The sequence below is a fragment of the Ciona intestinalis genome, chromosome 5 (genome assembly GCF_000224145.3).
Source record: "Ciona intestinalis chromosome 5, KH, whole genome shotgun sequence".
In the NCBI taxonomy this organism is placed as follows: Eukaryota; Metazoa; Chordata; class Ascidiacea; order Phlebobranchia; family Cionidae; genus Ciona; species Ciona intestinalis.
Genome location: NC_020170.2, coordinates 1,992,243 through 2,009,067, shown reverse-complemented (window position 1 = coordinate 2,009,067; position 16,825 = coordinate 1,992,243). Strand labels below are relative to the sequence as shown.

General features: G+C 33.2%; 4 protein-coding genes across 5 annotated transcripts; 1 reads left to right on the top strand and 3 right to left on the bottom strand.

Moving 5' to 3' along the window:
• Window positions 1-91: 91 nt before the first annotated feature.
• LOC100183239 (serine--tRNA ligase, cytoplasmic-like) lies at window positions 92-6,833 on the bottom strand. 2 transcript variants are annotated; one of them, XM_002127212.5, is made up of 10 exons: window positions 6,387-6,833; window positions 5,623-5,774; window positions 5,095-5,253; window positions 4,496-4,640; window positions 3,778-3,932; window positions 2,986-3,207; window positions 2,544-2,627; window positions 2,050-2,247; window positions 1,069-1,198; window positions 92-564 (listed from the first exon to the last, which is right to left on the bottom strand). In XM_002127212.5, exons 1-10 carry the CDS (start codon window positions 6,520-6,522, stop codon window positions 425-427), a joined length of 1,521 nt encoding a protein of 506 aa, XP_002127248.1. In that variant the 5' UTR covers window positions 6,523-6,833; the 3' UTR covers window positions 92-424. The 2 variants fall into 2 exon arrangements, with proteins under 2 accessions (XP_002127248.1, XP_026690241.1); XM_026834440.1 differs by lacking the exon at window positions 1,069-1,198.
• On the bottom strand, window positions 6,551-11,621 carry LOC100185599 (eukaryotic translation initiation factor 5B-like). The gene is made up of 2 exons (XM_002127373.4): window positions 11,335-11,621; window positions 6,551-10,069 (listed from the first exon to the last, which is right to left on the bottom strand). Exon 2 carries the CDS (start codon window positions 10,009-10,011, stop codon window positions 7,024-7,026), a length of 2,988 nt encoding a protein of 995 aa, XP_002127409.1. The 5' UTR covers window positions 10,012-10,069; window positions 11,335-11,621; the 3' UTR covers window positions 6,551-7,023.
• A 452-nt stretch (window positions 11,622-12,073) lies between these two features.
• LOC113474267 lies at window positions 12,074-12,619 on the top strand. Its single transcript, XM_026834644.1, has one exon. The coding sequence runs from the start codon at window positions 12,074-12,076 to the stop codon at window positions 12,617-12,619; it is 546 nt and encodes a 181-aa protein (XP_026690445.1).
• A 374-nt stretch (window positions 12,620-12,993) lies between these two features.
• Window positions 12,994-16,251, bottom strand: LOC100180875 (solute carrier family 35 member E3). Its single transcript, XM_002127528.4, has 5 exons — window positions 15,793-16,251; window positions 15,467-15,577; window positions 14,931-15,084; window positions 13,961-14,164; window positions 12,994-13,660 (listed from the first exon to the last, which is right to left on the bottom strand). The coding sequence occupies exons 1-5, from the start codon at window positions 16,177-16,179 to the stop codon at window positions 13,587-13,589; spliced, it is 930 nt and encodes a 309-aa protein (XP_002127564.1). The 5' UTR covers window positions 16,180-16,251; the 3' UTR covers window positions 12,994-13,586.
• Between the last annotated feature and the right edge of the window lie 574 nt (window positions 16,252-16,825).

Below are 16,825 nucleotides of genomic sequence, written 5' to 3'. Positions count from 1 at the left end.
CTTTCGACAGGTACAAGTCTCCTTATTACTGTAGCGCAATTCATGATAAGACGTATCAACAAAATAACACAGACTAAAACACAAACACAGATTACATGTGATTTATTTTTATTGCCACCTCGTACTACAGACACCCCAAATCAAAAATGCAACGTTTATTAAATTCCTTAAAAAAAGTTCGTTTTAATTTTGTTACTTTAAAAAAATGAATCCGTATATGTAAACGAATGATGTATATTTTGTCATATGAAGCAACTATAACATTAATTTATGAATATATCCAATGATGCTAGGTTAATAAATAGTTTAGCAGCAAAATCCAAAGCTGCATATCTCTCAATTTTTTAAAATCTACTCAAAATGCTGTTAAGACAACCTTGTTGTAACACCCACAAGAGTAGCTGTTATTGTATGAGATCTCAAATTAACTCTTAACATCCATTTTTTTCATCTCATTCGTGATGTCACCATCTGCCCCCTTCTTCCCAGACTTTTTCTTCTTCTTCTTCGCTTCTTCTTCATCAATTGGCGCAGGACGAACAAACTTAATCATATCTCGATATTCTGTAAAAAAATAATTAAATTTCTTAATGATTATTTTATTTTAAATTGGGATATTTGAATGAAAGTATTTTTTTACACAGAAAGATTAAAAAATGTTATTGGGATACTTTGGTAAAAATTATTTTTTTTATACAGAAATATAAAATTTTTATTAGGAGTCAAGGACATTTAAGCAGTTTTTGGGGGATATTTAAGTAACAAAAATATTTTTTTACACAGAGAAAAAAATTCTATGTACAACATTTTTGGGGATTTTGGTAAAATGCGCCAACTCCTCACTACAAGGCCTCACACAAAGAATAAACAAAACATTTTATAACACGCAATGCATATAACCTAAAATATGGTTTAACTTAAAACAATATTGATTTTATATCTTAAATCAATGAGAAAAAAATAGGTGTTGTTGTTGTTACTTTATTTGTTCTGAATTATCAATGTATACTACAGTCTGATGATGTATTGAAAGACAAACAAGCAAAAACTTTAAGTTAAAATACTAACGTTGTGGCATGAATGATTTAAGAACTTCTGGAATAACAATTCCTTCTTCAGTTTGATAATTTTCTAGAATTGCACAAATAACGCGTGTTGTTGCGCACATTGTAGCATTTAACATATGCACATAGTCGACCTATAAAAAATAATATCTTTCAGACAAACTTTGTCAAAATTTCTAAGCAACACATGCTGTTTTGTACGCCAATATTTGAAATACAGACTGGTAAGCAGACATCCCACTTTTCTAATTAATCAAATTGCTGAAAAAATTGAATTCTATGCCTTTTGTTTGGTATAGTGCTTACGTCTTGGTTACCGAAGCGTAACAGAGCGATTTGATTGGTTAAAAAGAGAATGGCTGCATAGCAGTCTGTATTTTAAACAAGCACAACCTTTAGCATAAAAAGCTGACAAGTGCATATTAGATATTACCCTTTCTGAATAACCTCGCTCTGTCTTTAATACAACATTTAAACTGTTTAATACCTTAAACATTCTGTTAAAGTTGTTAGCATCTGAACATTTTACACAAATTATGGTCATGACCATGTAAACACTTTTTAAACACATAGTATTGCTTGTCCGGCGCCGGTAATTGCTTCAACCCAGTGGTCACTAATGGTATGTCCAAATTATCAGCCATACATAAAAAATGAAAAAAAAATTACCCATAGGTAACTCGTAAGTTGCACGAGGTGCACACCAGTGTTATAACGACTGTCGTTTTCTGGCCACGCGAGGATAAAGTAAGATTTATTCATTCATTCATGATACTTAACTAAGGTGATGCAATTTTGTTTTGTCAAATTTCAAATTAAGTTACATCACAAAGTAAATGTATATAGGCAAGGCCTGAAAGGATAATCATATTACACCCTTTGCCTTTACTTAGCCCTTTGTTAGCAGTCCATACATTAACAACAGTCTTCCTTACCAAATGACAGTTTTTTTAGCATTTTTTTTTAAAGAGTACAGAAAAATTACCTTTTCCATCATTTTCTTAGTTTGTCCAAATCTCACTTTAAGACGTCTAGCTTGGTAATCGAGGCAGTTTGAGCATGACACAAGCTCACGGTGAGCTCCAGAACCAGGAAACCAAGCTTCCAAATCTAATTTTTTCGCTGCTGCATGGTTTAATGCACCAGATACAATACATACTATATGATATGGAATGCCAAGATCCTGTGAAATATTACAAACTATAAATAAAAAAGAATATACGCAGAGTATATGGATAATGGTAAAAACTTTGTTTCACTTAGAAAAATATGAACAATTTTGAAATATTTAAAAGCAAAACAAGCTGAATTCATAATTTTTCAGAAAAACAGGGCATAAGTGTATAACTTGAAAATAGTTTGAAAGCAAAACAATTTGAAAAAAAAAGTTTACGTACTTTGTTAGCAATAAAAAAACACATAATTCAACTATTCCAGCAAATTGAAATAAATTCTGATAAAAAGCATTAAAATACAAACCTTGTAAAAACCTTCAGCTGTTGCAATCATTTCATCAAAATGCTGCCATGAAGTTTCAGGAGAAGAATAAACAAATTGTTCCACCTTGGTACAATCACTTTATTATACATATTTATAACTGAGTAAAATCATATGTCTTGTATATTAAACTGTAGGCAGGAGGATAGGTATTAGGATTTAATAGGAACTTTTTCATTAAAAAAAACATACTTAAAAGGTATCATTCTTCAAATTCTTAAAATTTACTTTTCAACTTTTTAAACTTATGAAGTAATGAACACTAAAAAATGTAAATAAAATCATTATATTTTTAAAACAACACTAAAATTAATTTTTGTTAACTTATCAAACTTATGAAGTAATAAACACTAAAAAAAGTTCATAAAATTATTATATATATATTATATATTCCTAAAAAAATATTAAATTTTATTTGTTTCACCTTTTCAAACTGATGAACACGGAATATCCCTCTAGTGTCCCTTCCATGCGAACCAACTTCTTGCCGGAAACAAGTAGAAAAACCTGCGTATTTGATAGGTAGTTTCTCAGGTTCTAGCCATTCGTCTCTATGCAAGGCAGCAATTGGTTGTTCACTTGTAGCGATCAAGTATTTCTCATCAGTTCCACCATCTTCAGCTTTTTCGCTTGATTTACCAACAACCTTAAGAAGGAGGAAATGGGATTTACGCTACAAAACTTTAAACTTTAAAAGAAAACTTTAAAGTTTTGAGTTATAAAAAAAAATTAGGGTTTACGAATACAATATGAAAACTCTTTTTAAATAAAAAAGATTTTTTGATATAAAGATTGGAGTTATAAAAAAATTGGGGTTTATGAATAGAATAAGGTATAAAAAAAAGTTTTTTTTTATATATATAGGCGGATAGGCCTATTCAGCAGGTTTTCGATCTGGCAAAAACAAAAATTTTTAATAAAAAAAGCACTTGGAGTTACTATTGAAAATATTACGAAAAGGAAATTTGGTTCTAAGTTACTTTTTTCACAACAACTGACTGTCTGGCCTAAAAGTTTACAAAAATCTTATGCGAATTATTGTACTTATGTCAATCTGTCAAAAAAATATCAGTAGATATTACAGTTGTGAATACATCACGCATGAGGATGGAAGCAAAATAGGAGTTATTGCTATTTAAAAATGTAAAGTTTAAGAACATATTTTTTTAAAAACATATCTTTTAGTATTATTTTCACATATTCATTCATAACAAACCTTATAAAGTTCATCATCAAACTGACTAAGTTGGGCAACTTCTTGCATGACTTCTTTCCGCATGAAGTATGGTGTGTACAAAGGAACATAACCATTATTTGCAAGTCTTTGCAATGCAAAGTTAATCAGGGCTTGTTCAAGAAACACAAGGGGACCTGAAAATAAATAGTTGTGAATAACCTAAAAGACAGTTGTAAGTTGCAGAGGGAAAAATTCATGTGTTTATATTAAAAAAATATACAGAAAATTTACTTCATGTTTTCTGTGTGATAAGAATAGACAAAAAATATTTTTTAGGTATTTAGGTTTCCCAGGCAACAAGTTTCAATATCAGTTAACGTGCATGTGGTACTGTAGTAACTGGTAGCTCCTGGGTGTTCTATAAGGCAACTCTGGCTTAAACTCAAGGTCTAAGAATAAAAACCGATGGACACATATAAAAAATGGGCCATTATAAATGTAATAACCTTATTTTTAATCTTATTTTTCTAATGTAACCTCGTTTTTCTAATGAAAAACAGCAGAAAATTATGTCCAAAAAGATAACTTTTGTTAAAAAAACATGTTAAAACTGCATTTAAAACTAGCAAGTACGATACTATGTTTCTGGGGTAATGGGCCAATCCTGGCCAAAACCCCACCTCCCATGGCGTGCCACCCCCAGGACCTTACCCACATAGAATAGAATGATAATATGTAAAGTAAAAAAACACTCTACCTTTAAGAAAGTAACCTCTGCTTCCCGCCACTACTGCCCCTCGTTCCCCTTCATATCCATCAACCATGACAACAAGATCAACGTGGGAATATTTCTTTCTTGTCGTGCAATCACCAATAGTTCGTTCAATTCGATTATCAGCATCCTTGGTGTAGAAATAGGTTGATTTTATACTTATGTTTGGAATTAAAAAGATGTTTCTTCTTTTGTATTTATTGCATATTATTTGCATAACATTGGGGTGCATGGAGATAGAATGACACACATTTTAAAACAGAGATGACATAATTTGTTTTAGATTTTTAGCATTCAAGTTTTAAACATATAATAGCGTTTATCCTGCTGTTAGCTGTCTATACAAATAATTAAATGAACAAATTTAGCAACTACTGGTGTAGCTGCATTTTTACAACATCTAACTATAAACATGCCATAATTTTAATTCTTTTAAGTTTTGTTTACTTTAAAATTTTCAAGTCCTAACCATAAAAAATAAATCAAAAAATCTAAAATTCAACAAATTTAAGCTTGTTTCCATACAAAATATTTTAAATCTGTCAAAAAATTGTACTTTAACAATCCTTTATATCTATTATTACCTCATCATTGCTAACAGGAACAGAACTATGCAGATGGTTTCCAATCTCTCTCAAATTTTTGAGTCGAATTCCCTCAAGTTCAATTCTACGTTGATCACATTTAGTTGTCGCTTCTTCAACCAACAATCTTACTTTCTTTATTTGGCAAACTGTTAAATTCTGTGATTTTAAAGCAAATTTTATTAATTTTAAACAAAGTTTAAAATTGAAACAAAGTTTAATTAATTAAAATTAAACAAAAAACTTTTTTTAACAAAGTTTAAAAATAACCTGGAAAATATCATTTTTAAATTAAGCCAACCAGTCACTCATATGGCCTTATAACCAATACTCTGTTATACACATATAGACAAATGGGGTAATATAAAACAATGGGGTACTTGGGGTAAAAAAGGACAATCCCCCTAGCCCGCTAAAAAGTGAGCACTGCCATTTCTGTTCAGTGAATATTTATTAAATAGTGAAGATACCTTCAAAATTGAATTATATATGTAACTTAGGTTGTGACACATTCTCTATTTAACTCACAGCTAGGACTTCATTAGTTATTTCTTCCAAAGGTGGAAAATCCTCAGGCAAAGTATCATCTTCTCCAATTGGTTCTTTTTTCTTCATTTTTAAACCAATTGCTTTACTGCATTGATTCTTTTGCTTGTTGAAATTGTCTAATGAGTAGCGGCCTACAAAAAATAGTATGTTGTACTTGAATGACACTTATTCATCTTTGTATGGTGGGGTAACACAGGACGGTCGCTACATCATATCTGTTTATTTTTAATCTCATTAACTACACGCTCAGACCCAAGCCAAAATGCATGTAACTTTTTGGGCAAATGTATTTTTTTCTTTATGGTTTATAATTTTGTTAACAATTCCCATTAGTGGTCACTGATTTGGTTCAATAACCATTAAGTGACTTGCCCAGGACATTTGTCTACAATGGTAGTAGCATTGAGCAACGAATTTATTATCTTTAGGTTAAATACTGGCCCTTTAACCACTGGGCCGAAGCCCAAAATAAATAGTATGTTCAACCTTTAATTACACATATTGATGTTAAGTTAAGTGTCTGGAGCATATAAATAATGAAGTACTTCCACCATTACTAACCAATTATAACAAAACTTGTGCTATATTAAATATAATCTAGTTGAGCTTAATTGTATATATTAAATGGAAATATCACTATATGTTCTTGACACACTTAGCTGAAAAAAACAAAAAAACGGGTGAAATTTATTTTAAGCAAATTATAGCCAATACCAAAATTTTACAATAATTTTTATTCCTACATTTTCGCCACTCGGTGTCAGCCTCCACCAGATTATCAACGAGTTTCACGTCCTTGTAACGTTTCGATTGGTTCTCTCGGATTTTTTCAGGGTTGCCCCCTTTATCTTTACGGAACAGGTCCAAATCAAGTACCATGATTTTAAGCGATACCTAAATCCTAATGCTTTGGAAACACTTGATTCAATTAGCACATTAAAAACAAAGAAATTTTACTGGTGGATTTTAAAGAGCATTTTTATCTAATTCAATATTACTTTTCAATATTACCCTCCATTTACATACAGTATCAAACTGTGCAAACTCAAAAAAATATGACAAAACAAAGACAAAAATATCTGCGTATTTTTGGAAAAATACTTCAAAACCATTGAAATAATACCATTAACAGAGGTAAATAACAATAGAATTAACCAAAAACAGTCTTAACTTTATCTATTTGGGAACTTCATATATATATGGAATGGAAATTCAAGCACAATTTGAAAACAAAAACATATCCGTATGTAACTTTACTTTAAAAAGCAAAACAAATTCATTTAAACCCAAATACACAACCATAATTCTTATACAAGCAAAATTCCCGGTTACCTATAATCCACCATAAAAATATCAAACTTGACTGCAAAAAAATAAATTTTAAATGATTTCGTACAACTTCTTTAGCTCAATAATTAATTGCCAGTCATTTTTTGTCATATCATCACGAAACCAATCTTTTAAGGCATTAATAGAATCGCGATTTATCTTGCTCATCAATAAGTCTTTCTCTCCAAAATGGCGGCCCACCATTTTCGGTGCTTCTCCAGGTGTTCCTTCAATTTTGATGCAAACTTCTTGTGGTTTACGAGCGATTTCAATCGGTTTATGATTAAACTCCATGCTCGCAACTATACCCACTGGCAGGATTTCACCAGAGGGAAGTTGAGCACAGATCGGAGTCCCGACACGCAGCTGCCCAGATTCTACCTGTACTCCTATAATGATAGGGTCTCTGGATTTAAAAACACAGTTCGGAGCAATGCGTATTTTGCATGGGAACACAGCAACTTGTCTGAACTCGTCTTGCTTACGTTTCTTCAGATCTTCTCTATGCTGCATAAACGCATCAAACAGATGGTATATGATGTCTGCTGTAAAAATTTTCACTCCGAGATTTTCAGCTATCTCTTGTGCTTCTCTCTCCACTTTCACATCAAAAGCGAGAATCACAGCCCATTGATCATCATGCTCCAACATTACAGATGCTTTCATGATATCTTTTCTATGCACAGGACCAATTCCAATCCCAGCATATGGTATCTTAGATTGTTTTAAAAACTCTAACAATGCTTCTAAAGATCCTAAAGTGGAGGCTTGGACAAACACACCACGTTCTTGCAGTTTAATAGCCTTCAAAGCTTCATTAACTTCAGCTTGAACTTCTTCTTTACATATTTCAATTTCTTCTTCACCACGGGCCACAAGCAATGACGCACCAGCCATAGCTTTATCTAAATCTTTTGCAAGAATTTTGATTCCCTGAGCGGCTTTCACTTCACTGTATTTTGTATAAGGATTCTTCACACGCAATTCCTTTAAAGGTTCCGGCATGAGCAATCCTTTGACATGAGTGACAATTGGACCTTCCACGCCTGGAACCACAATTGTGTCACCGTACTTCAGCCTTCCGTTAGTAAGAATAACATCAATAGTTGTACCAAGACCTTGAATTGCCTTTACTTCCAACACAGTGCACTGTAACTGTTCAGAGTACATCAGTCGTTTGACTAACACAGTCTGGCATAGCTGCACGACCAGTGCCATTAAGTTACCCATACCATCGCCAGATATAGCAGATGTTGGTATCATAGAAATCCAGTGCTTTGGGTCCTCATTTTCATAATACAACTTCACGTTTAAACCTTGTTCAGCAAACTGTACGATCACCCCATTGACTTTTTCTGTCAATTCATTCATAACATTTTTCTTCTGAGATTGAATACAGTTTGTAATATCCATTTTCGGCTGCGATTTCCATTCGTAGAGTCGATCTATTTTATTTAAAGCAACAACAAATGGTGTTTTCTTTTTCTTAAGCATGTTAATTGATTCTATAGTTTGTGGTTCAAGACCATGCATAATATCAACAACAAGAATCGCCATATCACAGTTTGAAGACCCACGAGAACGCAGATTGCTAAAAGATTCGTGACCTGGGGTATCGATAACCAACAGCCCAGGTAACTGAATCTCTTTACGATCCTTCACCATTTTCGTTTGCTCCAGGATTGCATTAACTGGAATATTAGTGGCCCCAATTTGCTGAGTAATACCACCAGCCTCACCATCCTGTACATTAGTGTGTCGAATTTTATCTAAAATCTTCGTTTTGCCAGTATCGACATGCCCCATGACGCAAATAATTGGCGAGCGAAGATCTTTAATGGATTTTTCATTCTCGTATTGCTTTCTTTGCTTCTCCAATCTCAACTTGACTTTTTCCTTAGAGGACATGTTCTTCTCATGCTCAACAACAGGTTCCTCCTCTTCCGATTCAGACTCCTCTTCTTCATCACTCTCAGAGTCTTCTTCAACCTCCTCATCTTTCTTCTCTTCATCAACAGGAGCATCATCCCATGCTTCCCACCCAAGATCTTCTTCCTCTTCTTCTTCTTCTTCTTCTACTAGTTCCTCATCCCCTTCCACATCAATTATCTCGAATGGTTCCTCCTCAACCACCTCTTCGTCTTCAGCTTCTGGCTCGTCCGACTTCTGTTCAACTTGTTTAACTTTCTTCTTCTTTTCATATCTAGGTTTCTTCATTTTTTCTTCTGTTCCCTTCTCCGGGATAGCAATACCTTGTTGTTTTAAACTTTCCAGATATGCTTGCCTCCTTTTCTGTTGTTCCCGTTGAGTTGGAGTCAGATATTTTCCTTCTTGTTTCAACCTTAATATTTTATCCTTTTTGTCTTGCTTCTTTTTTTCTTTTTTCAGTCTAATAAGCTCGAGAGCATGCAATCTTGCTTTTTCCGCATCTTCTTCTTTTTTAATTCTCTCGTCCTCTATCCGTTGGAGACGCTCCTCTTCTTCCTTTTTCTTTTTTAAAGTTTCTTGAATAACTTTCAGCATTGCTTTATTTGGTTTCCCCTTCTTCGCTTTCTCTTCTTCAGCTTGCTTTGCCTTTTTCTTTTTTTTGCTCTTATTTGATTGCGTTCCCTCAGCCTGTTCTTCAGCATCAGGTTTTGCATCATCCGCTTTGTTTTTTGATTCTGAATCATTCTCAGTTTTCTGCTCGTCAGTTTTATCAGAAGTGACAGGTTTAGTTTGGGCATTCTTATTTCCTTTTTTATCTTTTTTCTTATTCTTTTTTTTCTCCACAACAGGTTCCGCATTTTCCGTAGCAGGCGTGGTTTGTTCTGCAGTTTTCTGTGGTTCATTTTCCTTCTTGGTAGCATCTGGCTTCACAGACTCTGCTTTAGAAGCTGGTTCATCACCTCCAGCCATAACAGCTATTTCATTCAGTACATCATCTTCCCAATTATCATCTTGCTTTTTTCTGCTTTTCTTTCCACCAGTAACATTGGGTTCTCCATCTGTAGGTTGTGATGGTTTTGAATCACTCCCCTTTCCTTTCTTTTTCCCCATGGTCCTTGAGTTTGTACATTAACTAGAAACAATTCACATTCGGCAAATGATATTTCACCTGAAACAAGACATTAAAGATTTAGTTTACATAAACATTAACAAGGTTTCTTTTTACTATATTTTGAATTTACTTTAAAGGGGCATACCAACGAAAAATGAAAATTTGTATATGGATACAGATTACAGATGCCCAAATGTGACCTAAAGGAACCATCCAAGTTTCCTAAAAAAGCACAGCTTTTTAAAAAACGCGTAAAAAAAAAACGCTGGAGTAAAACAAATTCTGCTGTTTCGACAATGCATGGGATTTCCCATAAGAAAAAAGACACTGAACTTTGATCGTTTATAGTTTCTAAACTACTAAAGAAAAACCAAATTTTATTTGGGATTTGGTATAATGAATGCTTCTTCTTTGTGAATATATAAAAAAAATATAAACGTTATTATGTTTAAATTTTTCGATTGAACATAGCTACATACCAGATTATGCTGACTCAGCAATTTGTTTAAACCTAATGTTCAACACGAAGAACTGACTTTTTTATAAAGAAAATCGTACAGCAGGTACCAGTGAGACACAATTCTTAAAAAGTAAGTAATAGGAAAAAAAGTGCTGAGTCAGCATATTATGTAGCTATGTTCAATCGATAATTAAATATAATAAAGTCTTATGTTTTACAATATTTTTTATATATTCTTAAAGAAGAAGCATTCATTATACCAAATTAAAAATAAAATTTGAATTTTCTTCAGTATTTTAGAAACTAGAAACGATCAAATTGAGTGAAATTATTTCTTATGGGAAATCATATGCATTGCGCCACGGCCAATTCTTTTTTACTCCAACGGTTGAATTTGCGGTTTTGAAACTCATTTTTTTCAAAAGCTGTTTCGTATTTTGAAACTTTGATGGTACCTTTAGATCACATTCGAGCATATCTATCAATACACAAATTTTGATTTTTCGTTGGTATGCCCCTTTAAATCAGTTATATTGGCATTTAAAAGCAACCCTATAATATTGGCATAATATCCAGCAATAGGATATATTGGTTGCATATTATAGTAACTAAGGTGCATAAGTGGGTGATATACTAAATAGAAATAATACAAGTTTGTTTCTAAATGCTACATTAACTATCTTATTTTCTCATTTATGATTTCTAGAAACGCTGTTTTACAATTTTGCTTTATATCATGCTGTGTGAAATGTATGTTTATTTTGGCTTCATCGTCGTCCTTGCTCACCCTCGAGTGTAACTATAACTAATTTGTGTTGATAAAAACAGAATCAATGACCGTTCTCTACATTATTTTACATACCTTTACGAAAAACTTATTCATTCATTTATTCACACACGTATTGCATCATGTGCGTCATTTCATTTTCAGCCGTAAGACCATAGACAACCCATACAAACATTGCTTGGTTAAAAGTTCTCTTCACGTTTTTGTTTCACGCTAAAAATCGATATACCGAATCTCATGTTATTAAAGTTAAATGTTATCATAGTTAGCTCAAAAAAAGAAATTGTGAAGTTAAGGCTAATTATATGCGCTAGAAACACAGAACAACTGTAGGCTGAAATTTCGATAAAGAGTAACGACTCATGTAATGACGACCAAAGCGCATTACGAGCATTCTAATCTTAGTACATAATTAAAAACGTACATCGATCGAAGAACCTTACTTTTTATCAATTGGCCGAACGAAGTGATTAAAACTTACTACACTTAAAATATAGTATACTCTGGTTAAAGACAAAGTTTGCCACTGCCGAAGATGATTACCTCTCATCCAAAATATGCACTGCCACCAAGGTCGTTAACCAATAACGGAAAAAAGAAAAGGGCCGGGTGCGATTCCAGTCACGTACCGGTATGTGTTGGAATGCTGTACATAATAAAATTCTACGTACGATAGCTTAACTGAAAATATCATGCTAGCGTTAGACAAACTTATACCTTTTATTGTATCTATTAACATTTTGTTATACAGAAATAAGTTGCATCCATTCCAAATTGATTGCTTTTCTGTATTTTGGTTAAATTGGTAAAGAAAATGGCATCAAGTTTGCTTCGCGTTGCTCTGCACCGAGTTGTCTCTCACCGCAGTGTGCACTTAACCAAAGTGAGACCAAGCATGGTGGTTGGGTTTGGTGGCCCAGTACAATTAGCTGAAAATCGTGACCCAAATGTGAATCCAATTTTTCATGAAAGTTTGACCAATCCAATTCCAGACAAACCCCGCACACTCAAATATACTGGAGACCTTGCAACACTAAAAGAAATGGAGGTAGGAGACTGGAAAAAGTTGTCAGTGGAAGAGCAAATGGATTTGTACAACTCCTACTTCGGCACGTCGATTGCAGACATGTGTCGTGACCAAGATGGTTGGAAGTCCGTTTTGGGTGCGGGTATGATTTTTATCAGCTTTGGTCTCCTGCTCCATTTATTTATCCATTTATACATCAACCCTCCATATGTTTGGACCACACTCGATGAGGATTGGGTAAAAGCCAGTATAAAACGCCAAATTCAGTCACATGCTGGAGATATCACTGGTTATTCTTCAAAATGGGATTACGCCAACAATAGATGGAAATAACTTTCTTCTTTAAAGTTGATATTTTATTAAAACAGTAAAAATAGATGACATAATTTGTGTTGTGTTTGTTCCCAAAACTGTTGTTCAAAATTGTTACTTTTCAATAAAGTTCTGACGGATAAACTGTTTATTGGTGTACATCTAAACATTGTTAACCAAATGCTCTCAAACCTCCAACGAAATGTAATGTATATATTGTGCTGTAATGCAATGAACTGAACATTGTAATTGACGATGCCTCAGTTTTGACCAATAAACAAGTTATGCATGCTTTACATTCGTACACATTGGGTAGCATTAGTTTAGCTTTTGTGTCAGTAATATTAGGATAAAACTAACCATTTATCATACATTATTATTAGTCCACAACTTGTTAAGGCAGTATTTTAATATTACATCTTTTAATACGAATAATTAATAACATACTGCATTTTCTACTCTAAAGAATATGAAGGTGTTAACAATATACATAGGCAATACATATGGTAACTTGTCTAGGGTTAATTACTAAAATAATATGGTAATGTAGATAAAAAAGAAAACAGCTACCTAGTGCAATATTAGTTTAGGCTAAACTTTTAAGCACTTAAATCATATCAGCATCACTATGTAGTTCATAAGTTGGTAATAAAAATATTTGATTACAAAATTAAATGCACTGGAAAGAGTGAACATATTTAAATACTTGAAAAAGACTGTTCGACGATGGGGTACAATGGTACATATTGCAGGTAATGGCATATTATTAAACCAAGGCCTAAGATTGCAACATAATAATAATAGGCACGAATTTTATGCCAGTCAAGCTGAGGAAACGAGAGTAATGTAATAAAATGTCATATGATCCAGGCCTAAAGTAAGTGAATTATTGCATTAAATTTTTTTCAAGCCAGACTGTTTAAAATAATAGCCCATATTGCAGTACGATTTGTTTTTAAATATCAAGAAAGGTAGAAATGTTTATTGCCTATACTCTTGTTTGAAGTTTACTTTTAGGACTTGATTGACCTTTTAGTTTTTCATGTGTGTATGCAAGAATACCTGTGATGCAAAATATAATAAAACAGAATGAACCTTTATTGATGTTTATAAATAAAGTCAATCCTAGCCATAAGTAAGTCACTAGTTGCCTAGTGTTCATCAATCAACAAAAACCTTAATAACCCCTAGGGTCCAGTATGACTGTATTGAACGCAAGTTAAGGTATAACGCAATAGACTATTTGGTTAACTTATCAATAGCATTAAACTTTGTGACTCACTCTTAGGCAATGTCGGTCAATAAATATGAGATAAAAGTTTAAAGTTGTGAGCTATATACTTGGCAATTTCTCTTACTCACCACACACAGTGATTAATATTCCAAACACTTGGTAAAGTTGAATTGGATCGCGAAATAGGAAGTAACCACCCAATAGGGTAATGCTAAATTTAAAATGACCAAACATATTGTAGGTCACAGGTGACGTGTTTCCAATGATCCAGAATATTGTCAAGTTTATCATGAAAGCAATCACACCACTTGCAAGGACCAAACGAATTGCATCTAATTATACAACGTGGTAAAGTTATTTGTTTATAATAGGAAGTGCTATATGGGAAGTATGGCTAATCCCAAGCAAGCATGAATTATTGGTAGCATGAATCATAACTGCAGTCACAGAACTGATTTTTAACTATGCTTGCAATATGACAACATACCAATGCTTTGACTTTAGCAAACAAACTACATTTGAAACCAGTACTGTGACCTAGATACTAGTCCATGCCCTTGGAGTAATTTTATGCGGTGGCGGATCACCCCATGGGAGTCAAAGTAAGGCCACAGTTCGCCCACATGAATGTATCTTAATAAACTATGCGTGGCAGAACAACAAGTCATTATAACATCAATGTTTTCTTTCACATACCTCATGTCCGCTTACAAGTTACCATATATGTAAATTTGAGGAAATGGTGATTATTTTTATAGGTTATTTTAAATAGGGCTGAAAAATTTGCCAACACATAAGGAACCACTGGGTTAAAGCAATTGCTGTTTAGTGTCTTGCTCAAGGAAACCCACACACACATATTGGTAACAGCATCTTGAACAATATTTTTAGAACTAAATGTGGGCTAACCACTGGGCAACACATTACAGTTATGTTTAATATATCCTTTAGTTATACATTGCTGAAACTAATAATTTAAACAAGAAATTGAGTTGACCATTTAAGATTTACAAATTATGTAAATCTCAAATGGTCGACTCAATTTCATGGACTTTTATATTCTATATGGTTAAAGGAAGTAAAAAAAAAAGATCCTACCAAAACCCCATGAACCACTAAAGACACCTCCTTCAGAAATAACTGGTTCAAATATTGGGATAATAACCAGCAGCATAAGCGATGATAGGGGAGCTTGATAATACAAAAGTTGCATTGAATTAGCTTGTAGTTCTTTCTGCTTGCTTCCAACCAACTAAATAAATTAAAAACATATTCAACTATTCTGTTAAAATAAATAAGATAACAACTTTTTTGTATTACCACCTGTATTCTTATGATGTGTTAGCAACTTAACCCAAAATTTAACTGTTTCAATAAAATAAAAATGTCTAGATAAATCTAAGGTCCTTGGAATTGTATATTGCATTGTGTCTGCTGGTACTGATAGTACTTATTCTTAGCCATTTGAACAGCAAAGCTGTCAGTGAATATTTATCCACATTAATTTAAATGAATCCTAGCATGTGTTTTATATGCAATCACTGTTCTGCAAACAAAACCAGAGAATAGCACAGGTGTGACCCTCAAAAGAGATCCTGAACTGAAACAAAACTCAGTTTCTGTTAATAACTTACAATTTGATACACTGCTGTCACCATCACCCCAGCTACTGCATATATTGATCCAACCATGCTAAACTTGATGTCATAATATGAGTTAACAAACACCCCAAGCGTTATTGGTATCTAAAGAACAATGGTAATTTAATAAAGAAGGATTTTACAAAAATTAATATTGCTAAAAATTAAAAACCCTATCCTAATATGAAACCTTCATTGTAAAACATAAACAAATCAAAACAACATATATTGTTCGATGTCCAGGCGTCTAAATGCAATTTAAAATTATAAAACACTACAACACAAAAAATGCAAAATGGCACTGCTATAAATGTACTCACCAAAGTAGCTTTGATTCTTGTTGTAAACTCTGTGTTATAGAAGTAGGTTTGAATGGCTATGATAACTGGTGTGGTAAGGACCTTTGCAAGCTGATAGGTCCCGACTGTATTGTTTTGTAGAGACAAGTTGGTGAATACCACAAATCCACAGAAAGTCACGGACAAGGGTAGTACATCCTTTAGTGGCAAACGTTTTGGGGAAAATACATTCATCAACTGACAAATGTAAAGTCCAGTTGAAGTAGCAAGAAAGTGGAAGCATGTTAAAGTAACATTTGGGAATTTCATTTTTGTGTACAACCATTTGTTCAGCAAAACGATACATGTAGAACACAATAGATTTAAAAGCAAAACAAATGCAATTTTCTTCTCCGCCATTTCCACCATGTTCCTACTTATTATATTCCTTATTTCTAAATCACACTGAAGCGTTATAGGTTGCTAGGTTCTTTGATGTTGATAAAAAAACAAGTACTTTCTAAGGGTAATCCCCCAATAAGTGCTCCCAAAAGTCAGTTGTATAAGTGGCTTACCTTTTTAAAATCGAATTCTTTTTATATATAGTAACTCATGTATAAAACTAACAGTTTTAATATTTTTAACATACTAACTTGGCTGAAAAAACGAACCACAGCGATTAATGACGATTTAATGATGATTAGAAAATAAATCAAGCGGTCAGCACTGTTAAAATTGCCGCGTGGCTTCGTATTTTCAATTTTTCGCACTGTGGTGATAATTTAGAAACCCTGATTGCGTCGAAAATGAAACTTGTTGGAGAATGCTTATGAAGTAATTAAGTTTACGAAGAAATTGGTTGGAACATAAACAGAATTATAAACGGTAGGCAAGTATAGGATGCTCTGCGCCTATTGCGTCGTTTTTAAACTTGTTATTCCCTTGGTCACATTCTTGATGTATAGATTGGTTATCTCTAGCAACACCTAATACAGTGTACCATACCCCTACACAACGCCTGTGTACATTTAATTAGCTAAATCCACAATAGTATGTAACATTGTATTTCAGGAAC